Source organism: Ascidia mentula, chromosome 3 (assembly GCF_947561715.1).
Source record: "Ascidia mentula chromosome 3, kaAscMent1.1, whole genome shotgun sequence".
Lineage (NCBI taxonomy): Eukaryota > Metazoa > Chordata > Ascidiacea > Phlebobranchia > Ascidiidae > Ascidia > Ascidia mentula.
In genome coordinates, this window is record NC_138568.1 from 13,037,562 (window position 1) to 13,062,223 (window position 24,662).

Below are 24,662 nucleotides of genomic sequence, written 5' to 3' on the forward strand. Positions count from 1 at the left end.
AACTATTGCAAAGAGCGTGGCCATGAGAAAGAGGAATGTCCACAGCTGCTGCGCAAACAACAACAGCTGCGACAACGGCAGCAGCAGCAGCAGCAGCAGCAGCAGCAGCAGCAGCAGCAGCAGCAGCAGCAGCAGCAGCAGCAGCAGCAGCAGCAGCAGCAGCAGCAGCAGCAGCAGCAGCAGCAGGAGGAACAACCCCAACTCACATCCCAGGACCAGCAGCAGCAGACGCCACCAACAACCCAGCAACACCAACCAAAGGAGCAACTAGAGACCGAACAAAACGTCGAAGAGGAGAAGATGCAAGAAGAGGAGGAAGAAGAAGAACAGCGGGACGATACCGACGAGACCGAAACCACCGACACCACCACCAACAACACTACGTCAACAACATCGACGGGAGGAGTCCCTCTAGACTCGCTCTCAACAAGCAACACCGTTCCGGATGAACGACCACCCCAAATCACCTCAACCAGCACGCCCAAGGCTCCGAAACGGAAAGAGCGCAGGATAAACAACTACACAAGATGCTGTAGAGAGCGATACCCCAGTGAGGTCAGTCTATTTGAATGTATATGCAAAAAGACACACATCAGGTGCGAATGTAACCGCTGGGGGCTAGAAAGCAGCTACGGGACCAAAACAAGGTGCCCGGGCTGCCAAGTATTAAGAATCCAATGTCTATGCAATAAAATTTATCGTATTCAAGATAACGCGCACTTAATTTGTAACTGTGGGGTCCGACTTCCGGACGACTTTAATCAAACTACAAATTAAACCTTTCAATTAACACGCCTAATGGAAACTTTATTTATAATGGACCTGGTCGAATCTTTTGTTGTATTTTGTGTATTTGATTTCGTACCCTTTTCCAAACTAACCATTTATTATGACGTCATATTTGAAAATTTGTACCTTGAACGTAAATGGCATGGGCCTGGCCACCAAAAGGCAGGCCTTGTTCCGCCATCTTTCCTCTTTAGCTTTTGATATCTACCTCCTACAGGAGACTCACTCTTCACCCCAAACCGAATCCCTCTGGAAGTCCGAATGGACTTCCGGTCCTGCCCTCTTAAACTCGGCACCCTACGAAGGCTGTGCCATAGGGGGTGTCGCAGTTCTTCTCAATTCTCCGAACCTCAAAATTCTAAAATCTATTTCTGACTCTGCCGGCCGTATTATCGCGGCCGACATCTCAACCCGCACCCACACCCTCCATATTGTCAACATCTACGCCCCATCTGGAAACCCGGTTAGTAATAATTTGTTTTTTAACTCACTGTATTCTTATGTTACATCACCGCACCCTATAATTTTGGCTGGAGATTTTAATTGTATTGAAAACCCCTTGTTAGATAAATTTCCCCCTATCAAAACCTCTCCCCCTAGCACAAATCTAGCACAATTAACTAACCTTTTTAAGTTAAAAGACTCTTTTCGTATACTGCACCCCGACTTAGTTCAATTTTCCCGTCGTTCTTTTAATTTTCAATCCCGTTTAGATCGAATTTATGTTACTCCTAATTTAACGCCTAAAAATCATTCATTTATTACATGCCCCTATTCCGATCATGATTTTGTTATCCTCACTCTTGATTTGGTCTCTGCTCCACCAAGGGGCAGAGGCCCATGGAAAAATAATGTTAAAACCTTTTACGACCCCTTTTTTGTTTATGATTTAAATCGTCATTATGTTATTTGGTCATCACTTGCTCCTATGTTCAACAACCCCCTTGATTTTTGGTTATCTCTAAAAATTAAAATTAAATCCCTTATTATTTTTCATTCGAAACGTTTAGTTAAAGAATCCCGTAATTATGTTTTATCCCTTCAACAATCCCTTAATAATATTCGAACCACTCTTACTTTCTCCCCTTCGAAAGAAAATTTTAGTTCCTTTTACTCTGTCAAAAAGTCCTTAGTTAATTTTCATTTGGAAACTTCACGTTCTAATTTACTTAAATCCTTATCTTCTGACCCTAATTTTAAACCTATCATCGACAAAGCACTTTATTCTAAACTTCTTCCTTCAAAATTTAATCCACCCATTTTTGAGTTGCAAGATTCTTTCGGTCTTCCTTTATCTACCCCCAAAGAAATGCTTTCACACACTTATGATTTTTTTAAGTTGTTATATTCTAATCAAAATCTTGAGTTACCAACCCCCTCGAACATTTTTCTTAAACAACCTCCTAAGTTTATCCCTGATTCATTTTTAGAAAATTTATCTGCCCCCTTTTCAGTTTCAGAAATTAAAAAATCGGTTTTTCTTTTTCCCTATGGCAAAACCCCCGGCCCCGACGGTCTCAGTTCAGAGTTTTACAAACTGTTCTGGGACCTGATCGGGGCCGACCTCACATCAGCTCTTAATTTTTCTTTTCTTAATGCTTATACTCCTCCTAATTTCACATCCGGACATATTACTCTTATTTTTAAAAAATCTGACCCTTCCTTGTTATCAAATTATCGCCCAATATCCCTTCTTAATTTAGATTATAAAATTTTGACGAAAACACTTAATTTACGTATTACCCCTTTTATTTCACAGTTAATTTCCCCTAATCAGTTTGCCCAACCTGGTTTTACATCTTCTCACGCCACTACCCTTCTTCGCGATCTTCATTATTCAGCCAAAAATCGTAATTCAGACTCCTTTTTTATCTCTCTTGACTTCCGAAAAGCTTTCGATTCTATTTCTTTTGACTGGCTTCTTTTACAACTAAAACTAAAACGCTTTCCCCCACCTTTTACTGATTTTTTATCTTCACTCAATTCTTCATCCACATCACAAGCCCTCCTCAACGGGTTTGTCACAACGGGTTTCCCGATCAGGAGAGGTGTCAGGCAAGGTGACCCCCTTAGCCTGACCCTCTTCCTGATTGCTGTCGACCCGCTTCTTGCTGCCCTTCAAAACCACCCCTCAATTAGGTCTATCCCCGCACCATGCCGTAACGTACCCAAAGCGGTCGCCTACGCGGACGATGTCACCCTAGCGGTGACCGGCCGCGACTCCCTCTTACTTGCCCTCGACCTCGTCACACAATTTTCTAGTATATCTGGCTTAACCGTAAATCCCACCAAAACCCAGGCGATCGCCACTATCAATCCCCCTCATAGCTTTACCCAATATCAAATAACTTGGAACAGTAAGGCCATAAGCCCATTAAATATACCAATCGGACACCCCAGCTCAATCACCGCGGCATGGCGCAAAGCCATCTTCTCTTTACAAACCCATGTCTCCTCTATAAGCGACCCCTTTCTGACCTACGATTCGAAAAGCATTCTCACTAAAACACTACTCCTTCCCCAGATCTCTTATTTAGCCAAAACATACCCTTTCCCTGAAGGACAGCGGGAAGCGGTAGACAGCATTGTGGCAGGCTTCGTTGGGGGTCACCACAATCCTACCCTTCCCATCCAAACCCTGGCGGCGTCGCGTGACCTTGGCGGGTATGGCGTCGCCAACATACCACTTTACTCAAAACTATTCTTCCTCTTTCCTGTAAAAAATTATTATAAACATAGAATTTTAGATACCCCCACAACTCCTGCTCTTTCTTTTGTTGAGTTCAATATTGGTTTACCCCTCTCTAAGTTTTTTAATTTACGTACCCGCAATAATTTACCTCATGCCACAACACCTTCTCCTTTCTATAAATATCTTTTAGACCTTACCTTTAAGTTTGCCCCCACAGAATCTGAATTACTTTCTCCTAAGTTAAAACCCCTTTATTTACGTTTGACAAATCCCGAAGCAAACCCTTTTCAGTTGACAGATTGGTCCTTAGTTCATCATCCTTCTTTACCCAATTATTTAAAGACTTTTAATTTCCGCATTACTTATAATTTGTTACCTGTAAAATCGACATATACCCCCTTTCTTTTAGACACTGACTGTTTTTGTACATTTTGTTCTATTAGATATGAAACTAACAAACATTTATTTTTTGAATGCACCCAAATTCAATCACTTCGTTCCTTGGTTATTTCCGTTCTCAGAGCACTTATGCCACAGAACCCCTATTATTTCGATAACCCGACTTATTTACATTTTCCCCAACTCCTTAACGATAATACACCCGAGCACAGAGCACTGATTATTATTTTAAACACCACCCTTACCCACACAATATGGAAAACCCGAAACAAAATAAAAAAGAATCCCAACGTTGTCAAGAATATTCCCAGAAAACTGACCCAATCCTTCCGACAATCTCTCAACTTTAAATATCGGTTACTGCGGACTAGGCCAGACCCCCTCCTGGAGGTGGTACTTGCCAAAGCCGTAGATTCTTTAAACAACTAATAGGACCCCACAGAGTGTCCCCCCTTTTTTCGCGCTTTCTTCCTCTCCATCTAATAGTGTAATTCTCCCCGTTTACTTTGCGCTCTCTTCTTGTATATAATTGTAAACACCGTAATTCTCCCACCTTTAATTTGCGTTTTCTTCCTGTACATATTGTAAATACCTGTTCTATCCTTTTTTTGCGCTAGTTTCTGTTTGTTAACTCGTTTTTCGTTGGGCACCTATTAAGTGCCCGAATAAAATAAAAAAAAAAATAAAAAAAAAAAAAAAAAAAAAAAATTACTACCGAAGCAAATAAACAGCAAGCATGTCAGGCAGAGGCAAAGGAGGAGGCAAGTCCAAGGCAAAGCCAAAGAGCAGGTCGTCCCGTGCTGGACTGCAATTTCCCGTAGGCCGTGTTCACCGACTTTTGCGACAAGGTCACTACTCAGAGCGTGTTGGTGCCGGTGCGCCAGTGTACTTGGCCGCCGTCCTCGAGTACCTCAGCGCTGAGGTGCTAGAGTTGGCCGGCAACGCGGCCCGTGACAACAAGAAGACTCGTATCATCCCGCGTCACCTGCAGTTGGCCATCCGCAACGACGAGGAACTCAACAAGTTGCTCGGCTCGGTTACCATTGCACAGGGCGGCGTGCTGCCAAACATCCAAGCCGTACTTTTGCCCAAAAAGACCTCGAAGAAGGCGTAAGGGCAAGGGAGCTCGCGCAACCATTAACGGCTCTTTTCAGAGCCACCCAATTTTTATGAATAAGAGAAAACTTGTGCCTTGCTGCGGTTTCGCTACTCATCAAATATACCCAAATAAATATATCCCTTGCAACACAACGCTGCGGCTGCGGCGGCGGCGGCCACCATGACATTTTTTAACCCAAAATTTCCCTCCACCAATCACCACCCGCTGTTTCGTCACGCACTCTGAATATCGTGACGCAGGTCTACGCAAAAACGAACTAACTACTAGAACTAGACACCCACATTCATTCAGATTTATCCAAATTTCTCTTTAGCCAATAATTAGGTGGCTCTGAAAAGAGCCGTTTCGTTTAGTTGGCGCCCGCCCCCCTGCTGTGCTTAGGCACGTTCACCGCGAATTCGCCGTGCCAGCTGGATGTCCTTGGGCATGATCGTCACCCGTTTCGCGTGGATCGCACACAAGTTGGTGTCCTCGAAGAGCCCGACCAGGTAGGCTTCGCTGGCCTCCTGCAGGGCCATCACGGCGCTGCTCTGGAAGCGGAGATCGGTCTTGAAGTCCTGCGCGATCTCGCGCACCAGCCTCTGGAAGGGCAGCTTGCGGATGAGAAGCTCGGTCGACTTCTGGTAACGCCTGATCTCACGCAAAGCCACGGTTCCCGGTCGGTAACGATGGGGCTTCTTCACACCCCCGGTTGCTGGTGCACTTTTGCGAGCGGCCTTGGTGGCCAGCTGCTTGCGCGGTGCCTTGCCACCGGTAGATTTGCGAGCGGTTTGCTTGGTTCTTGCCATCTTTTTTTTCTTTTTTTTTTTTTTTTTTATATTTTATTCGGGCACTTTAAAGGTGCCCAGCGAATAACGAAAAAACGATAACAACAGAAACTAGCGCAAACAAAGGATAGATACAGTATTTACAAATATGTACAGGAAGAGAGCGCGGCATAAAAGAGGAGAATTACACTATTATTGTTATTATTATAGAAGAGAACGCAAGTAAAGAGGAGAGTTACACTGTCAACTGGGAGAGGAAGAAAGCGCTAAAAAAGGGGTACACTCTGTGGGGTCCTGTTATTTATGTAAAAAATCTCTGGCTTTGGCAAGTACCACCTCGAGGAGGGGGTCTGGCCTTGTCCGCAGTAACTGATATTTAAGGTTTAGCGATTGTCGGAAGGATTGGGTCAATCTTTTAGGGATGTTTTTAGCAAAATTGGGATTCTTTTTAACTTTATTTCGGGTTTTCCATATTGTGTGGGTAAGGGTGGTGTTTAAAATAATGATGAGTGCTCGGTGCTCGGGTGTATTATCGTTAAGGAGTTGGGGAAAATGTAAATAAGTAGGATTATCGAAATAATAGGGGTTTTGTGGCATCAGTGCTCTAAGAACTGAAATAACTAAAGAACGAAGTGGTTGAATTTGGGTGCATTCAAAAAATAAATGTTTGTTAGTTTCGTATTTGTTAGAACAAAAAGTACAAAAGCAATCATTGTCTAAAAGAAAGGGGGTATATGTCGACTTAAGGGGTAGCAAATTATAAGTAATACGAAAATTAAATGTCTTCAAATAATTGGGTAAAGAAGGATGATGAACCAAGGACCAATCTGTCAACTGAAAAGGGGTTGATTCGGGATTTGTCAAACGTAAATAAAGAGGTTTTAACTTAGGAGAAAGTAACTCAGATTCAGTGGGGGCAAACTTAAAGGTAAGGTCTAAAAGATATTTATAGAAAGGAGAAGGTGTTGTGGCATGGGGTAAATTATTGCGGGTACGTAAATTAAAAAACTTAGAGAGGGGTAAACCAATATTGAACTCAACAAAAGAAAGAGCAGGAGTTGTGGGGGTATCTAAAATTCTATGTTTATAATAATTTTTTACAGGAAAGAGGAAGAATAGTTTTGAGTAAAGTGGTATGTTGGCGACGCCATACCCGCCAAGGTCACGCGACGCCGCCAGGGTTTGGATGGGAAGGGTAGGATTGTGGTGACCCCCAACGAAGCCTGCCACAATGCTGTCTACCGCTTCCCGCTGTCCTTCAGGGAGAGGGTATGTTTTGGCTAGATAAGAGATCTGGGGAAGGAGTAGTGTTTTAGTGAGAATGCTTTTCGAATCGTAGGTCAGAAAGGGGTCGCTTATAGAGGAGACACGGGTTTGTAAAGAGAAGATGGCTTTGCGCCATGCCGCGGTGATTGAGCTGGGGTGTCCGATTGGTATATTTAATGGGCTTATGGCCTTACTGTTCCAAGTTATTTGATATTGGGTAAAGTTATGAGGGGGATTGATAGTGGCGATCGCCTGGGTTTTGGTGGGATTTACAGTTAAGCCAGATATACTAGAAAATTGTGTGACGAGGTCGAGGGCAAGTAAGAGGGAGTCGCGGCCGGTCACCGCTAGGGTGACATCGTCCGCGTAGGCGACCGCTTTGGGTACGTTACGGCATGGTGCGGGGATAGACCTAATTGAGGGGTGGTTTTGAAGGGCAGCAAGAAGCGGGTCGACAGCAATCAGGAAGAGGGTCAGGCTAAGGGGGTCACCTTGCCTGACACCTCTCCTGATCGGGAAACCCGTTGTGGCAAACCCGTTGAGGAGGGTTTGTGATGAGGATGAAGAATTGAGCGAAGATAAAAAATCAGTAAAAAGTGGGGGAAAGCGTTTTAGTTTTAATTGTAAAAGAAGCCAGTCAAAAGAAATAGAATCGAAAGCTTTTCGGAAGTCAAGAGAGATAAAAAAGGAGTCTGAATTACGATTTTTGGCTGAATAATGAAGATCGCGAAGAAGGGTAGTGGCGTGAGAAGATGTAAAACCAGGTTGGGCAAACTGATTAGGGGAAATTAACTGTGAAATAAAAGGGGTAATACGTAAATTAAGTGTTTTCGTCAAAATTTTATAATCTAAATTAAGAAGGGATATTGGGCGATAATTTGATAACAAAGAAGGGTCAGATTTTTTAAAAATAAGAGTAATATGTCCGGATGTGAAATTAGGAGGAGTATAAGCATTAAGGAAAGAAAAATTAAGGGCTGATGTGAGGTCGGCCCCGATCAGGTCCCAGAACAGTTTGTAAAACTCTGAACTGAGACCGTCGGGGCCGGGGGTTTTGCCATAGGGAAAAAGAAAAACCGATTTTTTAATTTCTGAAACTGAAAAGGGGGAAGATAAATTTTCTAAATAAGAATCAGGAATAAACTTAGGAGGTTGTTTAAGAAAAATGTTCGTGGGGGTTGGTAACTCAAGATTTTGATTAGAATATAACAACTTAAAAAAATCAAAAGTATGTGAAAGCATTTCTTTGGGGGTAGTTAAAGGAAGGCCAAAAGAATCTTGTAACTCAAAAATAGGGGGATTAAATTTTAAAGGAAGAAGTTTTGCATAAAGGGCTTTGTCAATGATGGGTTTAAAATTAGGGTCTGAAGATAAGGATTTGAGTAAATTAGAACGGGAAGACTCCAAATGAAAATTAAGTAAGGATTTTTTAACGGAATAAAAGGAATTAAAATGTTCTTTCAACGGAGAAAAATTAAGAGTAGTTCTGATGGTATCAAGGGATTGTTGGAGGGAAGAAACATAATCACGTGATTCTTTAACTAAACGTTTCGAATGGGAAATTATAAGGGATTTAATTTTAACTTTAAGGGATAACCAAAAATCAAGGGGGTTGTTAAACATAGGAGCTAGTGAAGACCAAATAACATAATGACGATTTAAATCATAAACAAAAAAGGGGTCGTAAAAGGTTTTGACATTATTTTTCCATGGGCCTCTGCCCCTTGGTGGAGCAGAGACCAAATTAAGAGTAAGAATAACAAAATCATGATCGGAATAGGGGCAGGTAATAAAAGAATGATTTTTAGGCGTTAAATGAGGAGTAACATAAATGCGATCCAAACGGGATTGAAAATTAAAGGAACGACGGGAAAATTGAACTAAATCGGGGTGGAGTAGACGAAAAGAGTCTTGTAACTTAAAGAGGTTAGTTAATTGTGCTAGATTTGTGCTGGGGGGAGAGGTTTTGATAGGGGGAAATTTATCTAAGGAAGGGTTTTCAACACAATTAAAATCTCCAGCCAAAATTATAGGGTGCGGTGATGTAACATAGGAATACAGTGAATTAAAAAATAAATTATTACTGACCGGGTTTCCAGAGGGGGCGTAGATGTTGACAATATGGAGGGTGTGGGTGCGGGTTGAGATGTCGACCGCGATAATACGGCCGGCAGAGTCAGAAACAGATTTTAGAATTTGGAGGTTCGGAGAATTGAGAAGAACTGCGACACCCCCTTTGGCGTAGCCATCGTAGGGTGCCGAGTTTAAGAAGGCAGGGCCGGAAGTCCATTCGGACTTCCAGAGGGATTCGGTTTGGGGTAAAGAGTGAGTCTCCTGGAGGAGATAGATGTCAAAAGCTAAAGAGGAAAGATGGCGGAACAAGGCCTGCCTTTTGGTGGCCAGGCCCATGCCATTTACGTTTAGAGTGCAAATTTTTACGTGTGACGTCATTATGTTTAAGTAGTTTTACAGGAGATACAGACACAATAAAATAAGACACAACAATAAATTCCAACAAGTCCATTATTATTATAAAAACATTCATTATTTTGCGTAGTTAAAATTAAGTTTAAATTGTGGTTTGGTTAAAATCAATTGGTATTCGGACCCCACAGTTACAAGTTATTTTTTCTTTTGGTTTTAAACGATAAAATTCCTTACACATACATTGCACGCATAATACGTCACAGCCCGGGCATCTTAATTTGGTCCCGTAATTCACAGCAGGGCTCCAAAACCCGCATTCACATTTGATGTGTCGTTTCTCGCATACGCAAGAGAAGTCACTGACCTCACTAGGTATCCTTGTTCTGCAGCATTTGGTGTAGTTGTTGCTTCTCCTCCTCCTCCTCTTTCTTGGTTGCGGGGTGCTTGTTTGAATTCCAGGTGTAAGGAGCCCGATATTGGCTGCTGGGGAGAGGGAGTCGGATGGAACTCCAGGTGATGAGGTGGTGGTAGTTGTGATGGAGGTGGAGGTGGTGTCATTGTCGGAGTCGGTACTTTCGTCATCTTCTTCTTCGTCGCTCCTCTTGCGTTGGGAATGTTGTTCTTCCAGCTGATGGGGATCTTCCTGCTGTTGGGGATGATGGACTTCGGGTTGCAGGTTCTCTTGTTGCCGTTGTTCTTCGGGTTGTTGTTGTTGCTCTTCGGGAAGGGGGTGTTGCTGCTGTTGGTGGTTTTGTTGCTGCCGCTCTTTTTTCTTCAGGAGTTGTGGACATGTTTCCTTCTCGTGTCCTGCCTCGTGGCAATAATTGCAGTGGGCAGCCTGGGTTGCATAATAGAAGTTAAGCTTTTTCGAGTCTAGCCATACCTCTCGTGGAATTGGGTGCTGTTTCAATACAGAGGCCTTCAATAGAAATGCTCTTTTCCCTTGTTCTTTTCTTCGATTGTCAAGCATCTGCCAGTTTTTGGTTACCGGTGCGAAGTTCTTGAGGAAGGTAATGATTCTGCGTTGCGTCATCCATGGTGGCACATAGGAGACAACAACCCTCTCGATATCTTCTGTGTATGCGTCTGCATACACCGCTTTCCCAGTATTGTTGAGGGAGGCAGCAAATTCCTTTGCACAAGCAGAGTTATTGGTGTAGAAGGTTACCTTTCCTTGGGGGTACTGGATGAATCCTTTCAGCCAGTCCATGGGATACTTCATGGAGTCCAACAGCTCGTAGATTTCGCTTCTCTTTAGTCCAGGGTTGAATCTGGTTTCAACCTCACCCGTCCGGTCGATGGTATAAGGGGGACCGCCGCCGGCACCGCCTACCGTTTGTTGTACTGCCGCAGGTGGTGCCGACGACGTCGATGCTACTGCCGCATAGCTGCGGGGTTGAGTATTGGCCTCGGTCATGGCAATGTTCTCTTAGCCCTAACAAGGGCCGCCAATCAACAAGGGGTCTTCTGAAGTTTCTTCAGGTGTCCTACTGAAGAAATCTTCAAGAAATATCTTCACACGCTGTTTATTCGTTTCCTGACAAATCTTCTCTTTTTTTTTTTTTTTTTATTTATTCGGGCACTTAAAAAGGTGCCCAACGAAAAACGAGTTAACAAACAGAAACTAGCGCAAAAAGAGGATAGAACAGGTATTTACAATATGTACAGGAAGAGAACGCAAAGTAAAGGTGGGAGAATTACGGTGTTTACAATTATATACAAGAAGAGAGCGCAAAAAAAAAGGGGGGAGAATTACACTATTAGATGGAGAGGAAGAAAGCGCTAAAAAAGGGGGGTACACTCTGTGGGGTCCTATTAGTTGTTCAAAAAAATCTACGGCTTTGGCAAGTACCACCTCCAGGAGGGGGTCTGGCCTAGTCCGCAGTAACCGATATTTAAAGTTGAGAGATTGTCGGAAGGATTGGGTCAGTTTTCTAGGAATATTCTTGACAACGTTGGGATTCTTTTTTATTTTGTTTCGGGTTTTCCATATTGTGTGGGTAAGGGTGGTGTTTAAAATAATAATCAGTGCTCTGTGCTCGGGTGTATTATCGTTAAGGAGTTGGGGAAAATGTAAATAAGTCGGGTTATCGAAATAATAGGGGTTCTGTGGCATAAGTGCTCTGAGAACGGAAATAACCAAGGAACGAAGTGATTGAATTTGGGTGCATTCAAAAAATAAATGTTTGTTAGTTTCATATCTAATAGAACAAAATGTACAAAAACAGTCAGTGTCTAAAAGAAAGGGGGTATATGTCGATTTTACGGGTAACAAATTATAAGTAATGCGGAAATTAAAAGTCTTTAAATAATTGGGTAAAGAAGGATGATGAACTAAGGACCAATCTGTCAACTGAAAAGGGTTTGCTTCGGGATTTGTCAAACGTAAATAAAGGGGTTTTAACTTAGGAGAAAGTAATTCAGATTCTGTGGGGGCAAACTTAAAGGTAAGGTCTAAAAGATATTTATAGAAAGGAGAAGGTGTTGTGGCATGAGGTAAATTATTGCGGGTACGTAAATTAAAAAACTTAGAGAGGGGTAAACCAATATTGAACTCAACAAAAGAAAGAGCAGGAGTTGTGGGGGTATCTAAAATTCTATGTTTATAATAATTTTTTACAGGAAAGAGGAAGAATAGTTTTGAGTAAAGTGGTATGTTGGCGACGCCATACCCGCCAAGGTCACGCGACGCCGCCAGGGTTTGGATGGGAAGGGTAGGATTGTGGTGACCCCCAACGAAGCCTGCCACAATGCTGTCTACCGCTTCCCGCTGTCCTTCAGGGAAAGGGTATGTTTTGGCTAAATAAGAGATCTGGGGAAGGAGTAGTGTTTTAGTGAGAATGCTTTTCGAATCGTAGGTCAGAAAGGGGTCGCTTATAGAGGAGACATGGGTTTGTAAAGAGAAGGTGGCTTTGCGCCATGCCGCGGTGATTGAGCTGGGGTGTCCGATTGGTATATTTAATGGGCTTATGGCCTTACTGTTCCAAGTTATTTGATATTGGGTAAAGCTATGAGGGGGATTGATAGTGGCGATCGCCTGGGTTTTGGTGGGATTTACGGTTAAGCCAGATATACTAGAAAATTGTGTGACGAGGTCGAGGGCAAGTAAGAGGGAGTCGCGGCCGGTCACCGCTAGGGTGACATCGTCCGCGTAGGCGACCGCTTTGGGTACGTTACGGCATGGTGCGGGGATAGACCTAATTGAGGGGTGGTTTTGAAGGGCAGCAAGAAGCGGGTCGACAGCAATCAGGAAGAGGGTCAGGCTAAGGGGGTCACCTTGCCTGACACCTCTCCTGATCGGGAAACCCGTTGTGACAAACCCGTTGAGGAGGGCTTGTGATGAGGATGAAGAATTGAGTGAAGATAAAAAATCAGTAAAAGGTGGGGGAAAGCGTTTTAGTTTTAATTGTAAAAGAAGCCAGTCAAAAGAAATAGAATCGAAAGCTTTTCGGAAGTCAAGAGAGATAAAAAAGGAGTCTGAATTACGATTTTTGGCTGAATAATGAAGATCGCGAAGAAGGGTAGTGGCGTGAGAAGATGTAAAACCAGGTTGGGCAAACTGATTAGGGGAAATTAACTGTGAAATAAAAGGGGTAATACGTAAATTAAGTGTTTTCGTCAAAATTTTATAATCTAAATTAAGAAGGGATATTGGGCGATAATTTGATAACAAGGAAGGGTCAGATTTTTTAAAAATAAGAGTAATATGTCCGGATGTGAAATTAGGAGGAGTATAAGCATTAAGAAAAGAAAAATTAAGGGCTGATGTGAGGTCGGCCCCGATCAGGTCCCAGAACAGTTTGTAAAACTCTGAACTGAGACCGTCGGGGCCGGGGGTTTTGCCATAGGGAAAAAGAAAAACCGATTTTTTAATTTCTGAAACTGAAAAGGGGGCAGATAAATTTTCTAAAAATGAATCAGGGATAAACTTAGGAGGTTGTTTAAGAAAAATGTTCGAGGGGGTTGGTAACTCAAGATTTTGATTAGAATATAACAACTTAAAAAAATCATAAGTGTGTGAAAGCATTTCTTTGGGGGTAGATAAAGGAAGACCGAAAGAATCTTGCAACTCAAAAATGGGTGGATTAAATTTTGAAGGAAGAAGTTTAGAATAAAGTGCTTTGTCGATGATAGGTTTAAAATTAGGGTCAGAAGATAAGGATTTAAGTAAATTAGAACGTGAAGTTTCCAAATGAAAATTAACTAAGGACTTTTTGACAGAATAAAAGGAACTAAAATTTTCTTTCGAAGGGGAGAAAGTAAGAGTGGTTCGAATATTATTAAGGGATTGTTGAAGGGATAAAACATAATTACGGGATTCTTTAACTAAACGTTTCGAATGAAAAATAATAAGGGATTTAATTTTAACTTTTAGAGATAACCAAAAATCAAGGGGGTTGTTGAACATAGGAGCAAGTGATGACCAAATAACATAATGACGATTTAAATCATAAACAAAAAAGGGGTCGTAAAAGGTTTTAACATTATTTTTCCATGGGCCTCTGCCCCTTGGTGGAGCAGAGACCAAATCAAGAGTGAGGATAACAAAATCATGGTCGGAATAGGGGCATGTAATAAATGAATGATTTTTAGGCGTTAAATTAGGAGTAACATAAATTCGATCTAAACGGGATTGAAAATTAAAAGAACGACGGGAAAATTGAACTAAGTCGGGGTGCAGTATACGAAAAGAGTCTTTTAACTTAAAAAGGTTAGTTAATTGTGCTAGATTTGTGCTAGGGGGAGAGGTTTTGATAGGGGGAAATTTATCTAACAAGGGGTTTTCAATACAATTAAAATCTCCAGCCAAAATTATAGGGTGCGGTGATGTAACATAAGAATACAGTGAGTTAAAAAACAAATTATTACTAACCGGGTTTCCAGATGGGGCGTAGATGTTGACAATATGGAGGGTGTGGGTGCGGGTTGAGATGTCGGCCGCGATAATACGGCCGGCAGAGTCAGAAATAGATTTTAGAATTTTGAGGTTCGGAGAATTGAGAAGAACTGCGACACCCCCTATGGCACAGCCTTCGTAGGGTGCCGAGTTTAAGAGGGCAGGACCGGAAGTCCATTCGGACTTCCAGAGGGATTCGGTTTGGGGTGAAGAGTGAGTCTCCTGTAGGAGGTAGATATCAAAAGCTAAAGAGGAAAGATGGCGGAACAAGGCCTGCCTTTTGGTGGCCAGGCCCATGCCATTTACGTTCAAGGTACAAATTTTCAAATATGACGTCATAATAAATGGTTAGTTTGGAAAAGGGTACGAAATCAAATACACAAAATACAACAAAAGATTCGACCAGGTCCATTATAAATAAAGTTTCCATTAGGCGTGTTAATTGAAAGGTTTAATTTGTAGTTTGGTTAAAGTCGTCCGGAAGTCGGACCCCACAGTTACAAATTAAGTGCGCGTTATCTTGAATACGATAAATTTTATTGCATAGACATTGGATTCTTAATACTTGGCAGCCCGGGCACCTTGTTTTGGTCCCGTAGCTGCTTTCTAGCCCCCAGCGGTTACATTCGCACCTGATGTGTGTCTTTTTGCATATACATTCAAATAGACTGACCTCACTGGGGTATCGCTCTCTACAGCATCTTGTGTAGTTGTTTATCCTGCGCTCTTTCCGTTTCGGAGCCTTGGGCGTGCTGGTTGAGGTGATTTGGGGTGGTCGTTCATCCGGAACGGTGTTGCTTGTTGAGAGCGAGTCTAGAGGGACTCCTCCCGTCGATGTTGTTGACGTAGTAGTGTTGTTGGTGGTGGTGTCGGTGGTTTCGGTGGTGTCGGTCTCGTCGGTATCGTCCCGCTGTTCTTCTTCTTCCTCCTCTTCTTGCATCTTCTCCTCTTCGACGTTTTGTTCGGTCTCTAGTTGCTCCTTTGGTTGGTGTTGCTGGGTTGTTGGTGGCGTCTGCTGCTGCTGGTCCTGGGATGTGAGTTGGGGTTGTTCCTCCTGCTGCTGCTGCTGCTGCTGCTGCTGCTGCTGCTGTTGTTGCTGCTGCTGCTGCTGCTGCTGCTGCTGCTGCCGTTGTCGCAGCTGTTGTTGTTTGCGCAGCAGCTGTGGACATTCCTCTTTCTCATGGCCACGCTCTTTGCAATAGTTGCAGTGGGCCTCTTGGCTGGGATAGAATACAGAAAGCTTTACTTCATCAACCCATACCTCTCGTGGGATTGGTCGTTCTTTAAGGATTGATGTCCTCATCATAAAAGCCCTCTTTCCTGCGTCTTTCCGGCGCTTGTCTAGCATGTTCCAGTGCTTTGTTACTGGAGCATGCTTCTTCAGATGGTGGAGAAGAGTTTGCTGGCTCATCCACGGAGGAACATAGGAGACGACGGTCCTTTCAATGTCCTCCGTGAATGGCTCAGCATAGACGGGTTTCCCGGTGGCAACAAGTTCTTCTGCAAATTGTTTAGCCTGTTTGTCATTGTAAGTATAAAATGTCACCTTGCCACCGGGGTATTGAATGAATCCTTTCATGAGGTCGATGGAGAACTTTAAGTTGTCAAGGATATCGTAAATTTCTTCTCTTTTGAGACCAGGATTGAAGCGAGCTTCTACCTCCCCTCTTCTGTCGACTTTATATGGGGCACCGTCGCTGCCGTCTCCTCCCGTTTGTTGTGTTGTCGAAGATGACGGTGGTGGTGGTGCCGAGGATGATGCTGCAACTGCGGCATAACTTTTAGATCGAACCTGAGCCATCTCTATTCTCTTTTCTTCTCTTAGCTCTGACAAGAGCTGTCAATGGTGCAGGTAATCCCGGTTGATTCAAGAAACTGCAGAGTCGACGCTGAACACACGGAATACACGGAATAGCGGCGCGTCTTCTTCTTCACTTTCTTTCTTCGTCACAATAGTACTTCGCGGAGACTCAATCGGTTTGCTTGGTTCTTGCCATCTTTTTTGAACGGTCTCGTCGGTACTTCTTCAGTAAACGAATGATGCCCACCGGCCGTTCGGACGGCTTTATATACTTTCGCGCCGCTTTCCTATTGGCCCGCGCTAAATTCACCCTTCAACCAATCGGCGCCTGGCTTTGTTTGCCGCCGCCGCCGCCGCCGGCAAGAACAAAACGCGAAGGGCCACCTCTCAAAACCGGGAACAAAAAACAACTCACACGCCAAGTAACCAAACTATTCTCTCACGATTAAAGTGTGGGTGGCCCTGAAAAGGGCCGATTGCTGATGTTGTGGTCGCGAAACCGAGACGAGCTCAACCGCCGAATCCGTAGAGTGTGCGTCCCTGGCGTTTCAACGCGTACACCACGTCGAGCGCGGTGACGGTCTTCCTTTTGGCGTGCTCGGTGTAAGTGACGGCGTCCCGAATGACGTTCTCAAGGAAGACCTTGAGCACGCCGCGAGTCTCCTCGTAGATAAGTCCCGAGATACGCTTCACACCGCCACGACGTGCGAGACGCCTGATCGCCGGCTTGGTAATGCCTTGGATGTTGTCTCGAAGTACTTTGCGATGACGCTTTGCGCCTCCCTTTCCCAGTCCTTTTCCTCCTTTGCCTCGTCCTGACATGATGATGAGTAACGCGCTATTTGCTCGATTGAAACAAGTGACACGAATTGGAAATCGCCCGGCCCACCGCGACTAAGTAGCCAGTTTTCGTACCTCCGCGAAACAAAACAGAAAAATTCGTCCGTTTGGGGCGCCAAAGAGCATACTTAAAGGTAGTCAGTCAGTCGGTCGGCCTGCCGGCCCGCCCTCCCTCCCTCCGTCTGGCCGGGCACCCCGGCCTTCGTTTTGAGCTGGTGGCTCGCTTCTCTCTTTTGCACAAAGTTGAGTGGCCCTGAAAAGAGCCGTTTGTTATGATGCGGACCCCCCGCCGACTTCGGTGCTCACTTTTTCGCTGCCGGCTTCTTGGCACTGGGCTTCTTTGCCGGTTTTTTGGCGGCCGGCTTTTTGGCCTTCACTGCGCTCTTTTTGGCAGGCGATTTCTTTCCAGCCGCTGCCTTTTTGCTCGCAGGTTTCTTTGCGGCTGACTTTTTCGGCGACGCGGTCTTTTTGGCGGCAGTCTTCTTGCTGCTGGAAGCAGGCTTCTTGGCCGCGGCCTTTTTGCCAGCCGACTTCTTGGTGCCGGTCTCCTTCTTCGTCGCTGCTGCGGCCGGCTTCTTGGCAACCGCTTGCTTTGGCTTCTTTGCCTTGGTCTTCTTCTTTGGCGCTTCGGCCGAGGCCTTGCTGGCAAGCTTGAAGGAGCCAGAAGCGCCCACGCCCTTGGTGCGGGTAAGCACGTCTTGCGTCACCATTCGCTTCAAAGCCAACTTGATGTGACTTTCGGGCGTGTTGCTCACCTTGTAGTTGGCCTTGACGTATTTGACGATGGCTTGGCGAGACGAGCCGTTGCGTTCCTTCAGCTGCGCGATGGCAGCCTTAATCATCACCGCGTAGGTGGGGTGTGCCGCGGGCGCGGCGGGCTTCCTGCTGCTTTGCTTCTTCGAGTCCGTCATGATTCTTGATGATCTCTTGGGTAAGTAAGTAAGTAACTCGACGTGAGTGCGTGCGTAGGTGCTTCCAAAGTGAAGAAATAGCTTTTGGCAGCCGCGAGACAACGCCGTCCTTTTTTAGAGCGTTTACGGACCAACGCGAAACGATGTTTGCCACCGTCGTTGTATCGGTCGGTAGACTTGCTGGTATTGTGCTAGCAATCAAGAAGTACGGTCGTCGTACGTTTGGTACACGCGCGCATTCGCAACGATTGCTGTACAGGGGCCTAGTGCGATGCCTCACCCAATTACCCACGCGAACTCAGGTCATCGCGACCACCGCTAACGCCACGGGTGGCGGAGAGGTGGGGCGCCAAGGGCTGCGAAAGGCCCAGTCGCCGTGGCTTGCACTGGCGTGGCGGCCGTCGCGCTTTAGGAACGAAGTACAACTGTTCCGTGGCGCGGCGGGTGGCCTGCATCGCCGCTTTGCAACGAACTTAGGCTTGGGGAGTATGAGCAAATCGAGAAATGGCCTGCGTCGCGTGACCGCTTAGTACAGGAAAAAACTGCAGAAAATCAAAGCCGGACTGGTGGCGAGGACATGTCGCGACCCAAAATTAATAGCTTAGAAAGTCTGTGGAAATGTGGAAAAAGTTGTAAGAGAGAACTTGTTTGCAGAATGCAAGACGAAAATTTTTTATGACCCTCACTCAAAATGCAGGTGTGCTGTAAGCTTACAACTCGACCACCCGTGGCTTCAAAATTTGTGGACTTCGATTTTATGACAAAGCGTCGATTTTCCGTTAAGGCGATAAATATAAACAATTGCAAAACAAGTAGTAAATGAAACTTTTATCGCAACGTACCGAAATTGTTGGAAAGCAGTAACAAGCAGTAAAGTTACATGTAAAGTTACAAGGCAGCAGTTTACCAATCAAGGCCTCCAGCTGCGCAGATAATTGGTTTGGGTTCGTTTTCGCCTCTCAACCAAATTACACTCAAAATCGAGGGATTGAGTGAAACAACAAACTTGTCGCTCGAATTTACTTGACAGAACAAACTTTTCAAAAAAATTGAATAAAATAAGTTAAGTTGTAAATGGCTACGCGTGGTAGCGGGGCGCGACGATTGCGTTTCCCGCAGATAAAGTGGCGGCGGCGCCGGTCTGCGCAATATTATCATTGAATTGAAAGGTTCCAAATGATTCTCCCTCGCAACAAGCGGGTGGCTCTGAAAAGAGCCGTTCTGTTGTTGAGTCGGGCGATCGATCGCTTGCTCACTTGGAGCTGGTGTACTTGGTGACGGCCCTGGTACCTTCGGACACTGCGTGCTTGGCCAACTCGCCGGGCAAGAGCAGGCGGACCGCGGTTTGGATCTCGCGACTGCTCACCGTTGAACGCTTGTTGTACAGGGCCAAGCGCGACGCCTCACCAGCGATGCGCTCAAACACGTCGCTCACAAACGAGTTCATGATGTTCATGGCGCGGCTCGAGATTCCGGTGTCGGGATGTACCTGCTTGAGCACCTTGTACACGTAGATGCTGAAGCTTTCCTTTCGCTTACGCCTGCGCTTCTTGTGCTTGTCGGCGGGCGTCTGCTTCTTCACTGCCTTCTTTGTGCCTTTGCTGGCTGCCATTTTCGCGGTTAAATTTTTTTTTCAAACAACACGAATGTGTGAAGCTCCCCGTGTCGGACCGTATTTATATTTGCCACATGCAAATGAGCATTCGAAGCGTGCAGCCAATGGAATAAGCCGAATGGAGGATCGTTGTTGCGATTGGCCGCCGGGCATGCAAATAAGCCATTGTTGAAATTTGAACAAACCAGACTACATAGCCAATCAAAAATGTTTCACTAACTTCCTCGATTTCGATTGGTTGTCGACCGATCGGCTTCGACAAAATCGAGTAGCTATAAAACCACGACCGAAGCGTGCGCGAGCATTCGATCGAATTCGTTTTTTACTTCAGTTACGTTTACTACCGAAGCAAATAAACAGCAAGCATGTCAGGCAGAGGCAAAGGAGGAGGCAAGTCCAAGGCAAAGCCAAAGAGCAGGTCGTCCCGTGCTGGACTGCAATTTCCCGTAGGCCGTGTTCACCGACTTTTGCGACAAGGTCACTACTCAGAGCGTGTTGGTGCCGGTGCGCCAGTGTACTTGGCCGCCGTCCTCGAGTACCTCAGCGCTGAGGTGCTAGAGTTGGCCGGCAACGCGGCCCGTGACAACAAGAAGACTCGTATCATCCCGCGTCACCTGCAGTTGGCCATCCGCAACGACGAGGAACTCAACAAGTTGCTCGGCTCGGTTACCATTGCACAGGGCGGCGTGCTGCCAAACATCCAAGCCGTACTTTTGCCCAAAAAGACATCGAAGAAGGCGTAAGGGCAAGGGAGCTCGCGCAACCATTAACGGCTCTTTTCAGAGCCACCCAATTTTTAGGAATAAGAGAAAACTTGTGCCTTGCTGCCGTTTCGCTACTCATCAAATATACCCAAATAAATATATCCCTTGCAACACAACGCTGCGGCTGCGGCGGCGGCGGCCACCATGACATTTTTTAACCCAAAATTTCCCTCCACCAATCACCACCCGCTGTTTCGTCACGCACTCTGAATATCGTGACGCAGGTCTACGCAAAAACGAACTAACTACTAGAACTAGACACCCACATTCATTCAGATTTATCCAAATTTCTCTTTAGCCAATAATTAGGTGGCTCTGAAAAGAGCCGTTTCGTTTAGTTGGCGCCCGCCCCCCTGCTGTGCTTAGGCACGTTCACCGCGAATTCGCCGTGCCAGCTGGATGTCCTTGGGCATGATCGTCACCCGTTTCGCGTGGATCGCACACAAGTTGGTGTCCTCGAAGAGCCCGACCAGGTAGGCTTCGCTGGCCTCCTGCAGGGCCATCACGGCGCTGCTCTGGAAGCGGAGATCGGTCTTGAAGTCCTGCGCGATCTCGCGCACCAGCCTCTGGAAGGGCAGCTTGCGGATGAGAAGCTCGGTCGACTTCTGGTAACGCCTGATCTCACGCAAAGCCACGGTTCCCGGTCGGTAACGATGGGGCTTCTTCACACCCCCGGTTGCTGGTGCACTTTTGCGAGCGGCCTTGGTGGCCAGCTGCTTGCGCGGTGCCTTGCCACCGGTAGATTTGCGAGCGGTTTGCTTGGTTCTTGCCATCTTTTTTGAACGGTCTCGTCGGTACTTCTTCAGTAAACGAATGATGCCCACCGGCCGTTCGGACGGCTTTATATACTTTCGCGCCGCTTTCCTATTGGCCCGCGCTAAATTCACCCTTCAACCAATCGGCGCCTGGCTTTGTTTGCCGCCGCCGCCGCCGCCGGCAAGAACAAAACGCGAAGGGCCACCTCTCAAAACCTGGAACAAAAAACAACTCACACGCCAAGTAACCAAACTATTCTCTCACGATTAAAGTGTGGGTGGCCCTGAAAAGGGCCGATTGCTGATGTTGTGGTCGCGAAACCGAGACGAGCTCAACCGCCGAATCCGTAGAGTGTGCGTCCCTGGCGTTTCAACGCGTACACCACGTCGAGCGCGGTGACGGTCTTCCTTTTGGCGTGCTCGGTGTAAGTGACGGCGTCCCGAATGACGTTCTCAAGGAAGACCTTGAGCACGCCGCGAGTCTCCTCGTAGATAAGTCCCGAGATACGCTTCACACCGCCACGACGTGCGAGACGCCTGATCGCCGGCTTGGTAATGCCTTGGATGTTGTCTCGAAGTACTTTGCGATGACGCTTTGCGCCTCCCTTTCCCAGTCCTTTTCCTCCTTTGCCTCGTCCTGACATGATGATGAGTAACGCGCTATTTGCTCGATTGAAACAAGTGACACGAATTGGAAATCGCCCGGCCCACCGCGACTAAGTAGCCAGTTTTCGTACCTCCGCGAAACAAAACAGAAAAATTCGTCCGTTTGGGGCGCCAAAGAGTATACTTAAAGGTAGTCAGTCGGTCGGCCGGCCGGCCCTTCCTCCGTCTGGCCGGGCACCCCGGCCTTCGTTTTGAGCTGGTGGCTCGCTTCTCTCTTTTGCACAAAGTTGAGTGGCCCTGAAAAGAGCCGTTTGTTATGATGCGGACCCCCCGCCGACTTCGGTGCTCTACGCAAAAAAACTCCCTATCCTGATACTTTTGAAAAAATTTTAAATGTCAGCCCTGGCTTTTAGCTTCCTACAACAACAACAACAAATAACAAAAAAAAACATTAATTCCTAATAATGTATTAAAATCCAAACACAGCGATCTTCAAACAGCTCAGATCGATTTATTTAGAGAAAAATATATTTCGCCTAAAACGGCATCATCAGTTTCTCCATTTACCAAAACTGCCAAAAAGGAAAAACAGAAAGAAAAAAGTCAAGAATCTAACGCAAAAAGGTTACGCAAGCTAAAAATAAATAAAAATTAATAAAAACTATAAAAATATTCAGGTTTCAAGCATTAACTAAAAAATAATAAAAGTATGAATTAACTGCATGTGGTCAGACCTGTCTGTACTACTTTGCTTTCAAAAAACCACTGGCGCTGACACCGAGTGAGCACACAAACATACAGAAGCAACTAAATGTAAAAACAGAACAAAAGTGGAAGGGGAATGGACGTCACGAACTGCAGACAGGTAGGCCTGTGGGCGAACAGGTGTGACCGATAAGACTCGGTGAATGATAAGACGATAAAAACAGGTTAACAACACAGGAAAAGTTCCTTTGTGAATAATTTTTTTGAAAAACTCCACTTTCGTTTGTTTTCCTTAAATATACTGCAAGCTACTTACCTTCGTCACGCATGAGCAATAAATATCTAATCATAGTATGGTCTTATGGTAGTGCAACAGCTCCTCTTTTCTTTGTTTCTTTTATTCTCTTCGAGAAACTCCGTCACGCATGATTTCCCAAAGATCAAATGCGACTTTTTGCATACGAAGAGATAGGAAACGCGCAAACAATTTTGAATAACTTGAAATGTGGGTAGAGTTTTAAAACGAATTTTCAGTATGTTAAATTAAGTATTATACTGATTCAAATGGGTAATTAAATAATAAATAAATCATTTCCTTTTTTGAAATAACGCATCGTTTTTCTAAAGAATATTTTGAAGGCTGTGTGCAAATGGAATAAAAAGCGTAAGTATGCCTCTTTGCATTTGTTTTTTGTTGTTAAGTGCGTTTCAACATGCCTGTGCTGACGTAATCTAACTGTGACGTAATCATGACGTAGTTTGTGAGTACTGATATGGCTAAAACCGCTTTGTTTAATGTAAAAAGACATTTTAGGGCAAAATAACGTAGTCTGCCATTAGTAGACCATATTTTGAAGTTACTCTGGTTCTTCAGACATTTATCAATGTGCTGCTAATATATTTTTGCATGCATCTTGCATCTTGATGTAATACTTATGTATCAAAAACTAAGTGACCAAATAAAAATAGTAGATTGTGGTATCATGTCACAAGTTTGCATGTTGCAGTTTAAAGTAAAACTCTACTTAATCTGTCTTCCTTCACTAAATTTGTATGTCCAAATTATCACATACTATTTTGCCAGAACAACACAAAGAAAAAAAATTCAGACAATCTACAGCATTCTCAGATGAAGAAACAAGATTTTTGTACCAATCTTCAATCTTCAGAAATTTATATCATTTTAATTCTGTCTCTAATGAAAACATTTAATGTGTTCATAAATTAAAATTATTGTAAGTTGTATGGCGTATGATAATAAATTATAAATCATAATGTATAACTAACTCCTGTCTAGTAAAACCAATCACCACACAAAAAGTAAACAGGATACTTTGTTTATGTACAATTGCAAAAGGAATACTCATGTCATGCTAGCATCAGAATATATCTAACAACATGAAACACAAAGCTTTTTTGAATCTAAGTTAACAGGCACATTTTGTATTGCTTATTTTTAGTTTTGTTTCTCCACACTGTAAATTTTGTTAAACAACAACCTAAAACAATTCATAAATATGTTTATTTATGGCAAATACACACAAGATTACATCTACACAACAAACTGACTCACATAGAAAAAACTGTATAAGTGATTATGAAACATATCATATTACATAAATTTGTATGTATATTCTTCAAGTTTTTCAAAATATTTTTGTCTGTGGTAGGCTACGTAACTTCACCAGTTTCATAAACATCATTTCAGAGCAAGCAGCCCGAAAGCATTTCGACCTTTGGTCATCTGATGATGTATATTGTTTGCATAATTGCTTGTAGTTAGGAATTGAATCTTCTATGAAAATCACAATACCTAAAAAAACGCATTTTTGCACTATAGTATACCTTATAACCATATTTCTGCCTGTAAAATGACGTCATGATTACGTCATACGTCAACACAGGTACGTTGATACATACTTAAACTAAATATTACATAAGGTGACACTTTAAAACTTCCATTCACACATGGTGTCCAAAAAAATAACCGACAAAACATCACCGTACCTCGGAAAGAAGGGTAGGATATATTTAATATTTTTAATTATTGGAATCAATATAGAACTAACTTTGACATACTAAGGGTGGAATGCAGAAACCCCGCTTAACTTTAAGCTCGGCTTAAAACCCTGCTTAACTTTTAAGCGCTATGCAGAAACCCCGCTAAACTTTTTGGCGTAGCAACTGCTTGACGACGGCAAAACTGCGCTGCCAGGTTCCTGAGTTCTAGTGTAGTCGACAGTCGGTAAAAACGGCAAAAATAGCTAATATTTGTGCTATTGGTGTCAGAATGTAGTAACTTGGTTAA

General features: G+C 44.4%; 7 protein-coding genes across 7 annotated transcripts; 2 read left to right on the plus strand and 5 right to left on the minus strand.

Annotated features, from left to right (window-relative positions):
- Positions 1–4,616: 4,616 nt before the first annotated feature.
- LOC145895651 (histone H2AX) lies at positions 4,617–4,994 on the plus strand. The gene has a single exon (XM_082984450.1). The coding sequence runs from the start codon at positions 4,617–4,619 to the stop codon at positions 4,992–4,994; it is 378 nt and encodes a 125-aa protein (XP_082840576.1).
- A 383-nt stretch (positions 4,995–5,377) lies between these two features.
- Positions 5,378–5,788, minus strand: LOC145895652 (histone H3). The gene has a single exon (XM_082984451.1). It carries the CDS (start codon positions 5,786–5,788, stop codon positions 5,378–5,380), a length of 411 nt encoding a protein of 136 aa, XP_082840577.1.
- Positions 5,789–16,668: 10,880 nt separating this feature from the next.
- LOC145895653 (histone H4) lies at positions 16,669–16,980 on the minus strand. Its single transcript, XM_082984452.1, has one exon. The coding sequence runs from the start codon at positions 16,978–16,980 to the stop codon at positions 16,669–16,671; it is 312 nt and encodes a 103-aa protein (XP_082840578.1).
- A 2,181-nt stretch (positions 16,981–19,161) lies between these two features.
- LOC145895654 (histone H2B.2-like) lies at positions 19,162–19,521 on the minus strand. The gene has a single exon (XM_082984453.1). The coding sequence runs from the start codon at positions 19,519–19,521 to the stop codon at positions 19,162–19,164; it is 360 nt and encodes a 119-aa protein (XP_082840579.1).
- Positions 19,522–19,889: 368 nt separating this feature from the next.
- LOC145895655 (histone H2AX) lies at positions 19,890–20,267 on the plus strand. The gene has a single exon (XM_082984454.1). The coding sequence runs from the start codon at positions 19,890–19,892 to the stop codon at positions 20,265–20,267; it is 378 nt and encodes a 125-aa protein (XP_082840580.1).
- A 383-nt stretch (positions 20,268–20,650) lies between these two features.
- Positions 20,651–21,061, minus strand: LOC145895657 (histone H3). The gene has a single exon (XM_082984455.1). The coding sequence runs from the start codon at positions 21,059–21,061 to the stop codon at positions 20,651–20,653; it is 411 nt and encodes a 136-aa protein (XP_082840581.1).
- Positions 21,062–21,375: 314 nt separating this feature from the next.
- Positions 21,376–21,687, minus strand: LOC145895658 (histone H4). The gene has a single exon (XM_082984456.1). It carries the CDS (start codon positions 21,685–21,687, stop codon positions 21,376–21,378), a length of 312 nt encoding a protein of 103 aa, XP_082840582.1.
- Positions 21,688–24,662: the final 2,975 nt, after the last annotated feature.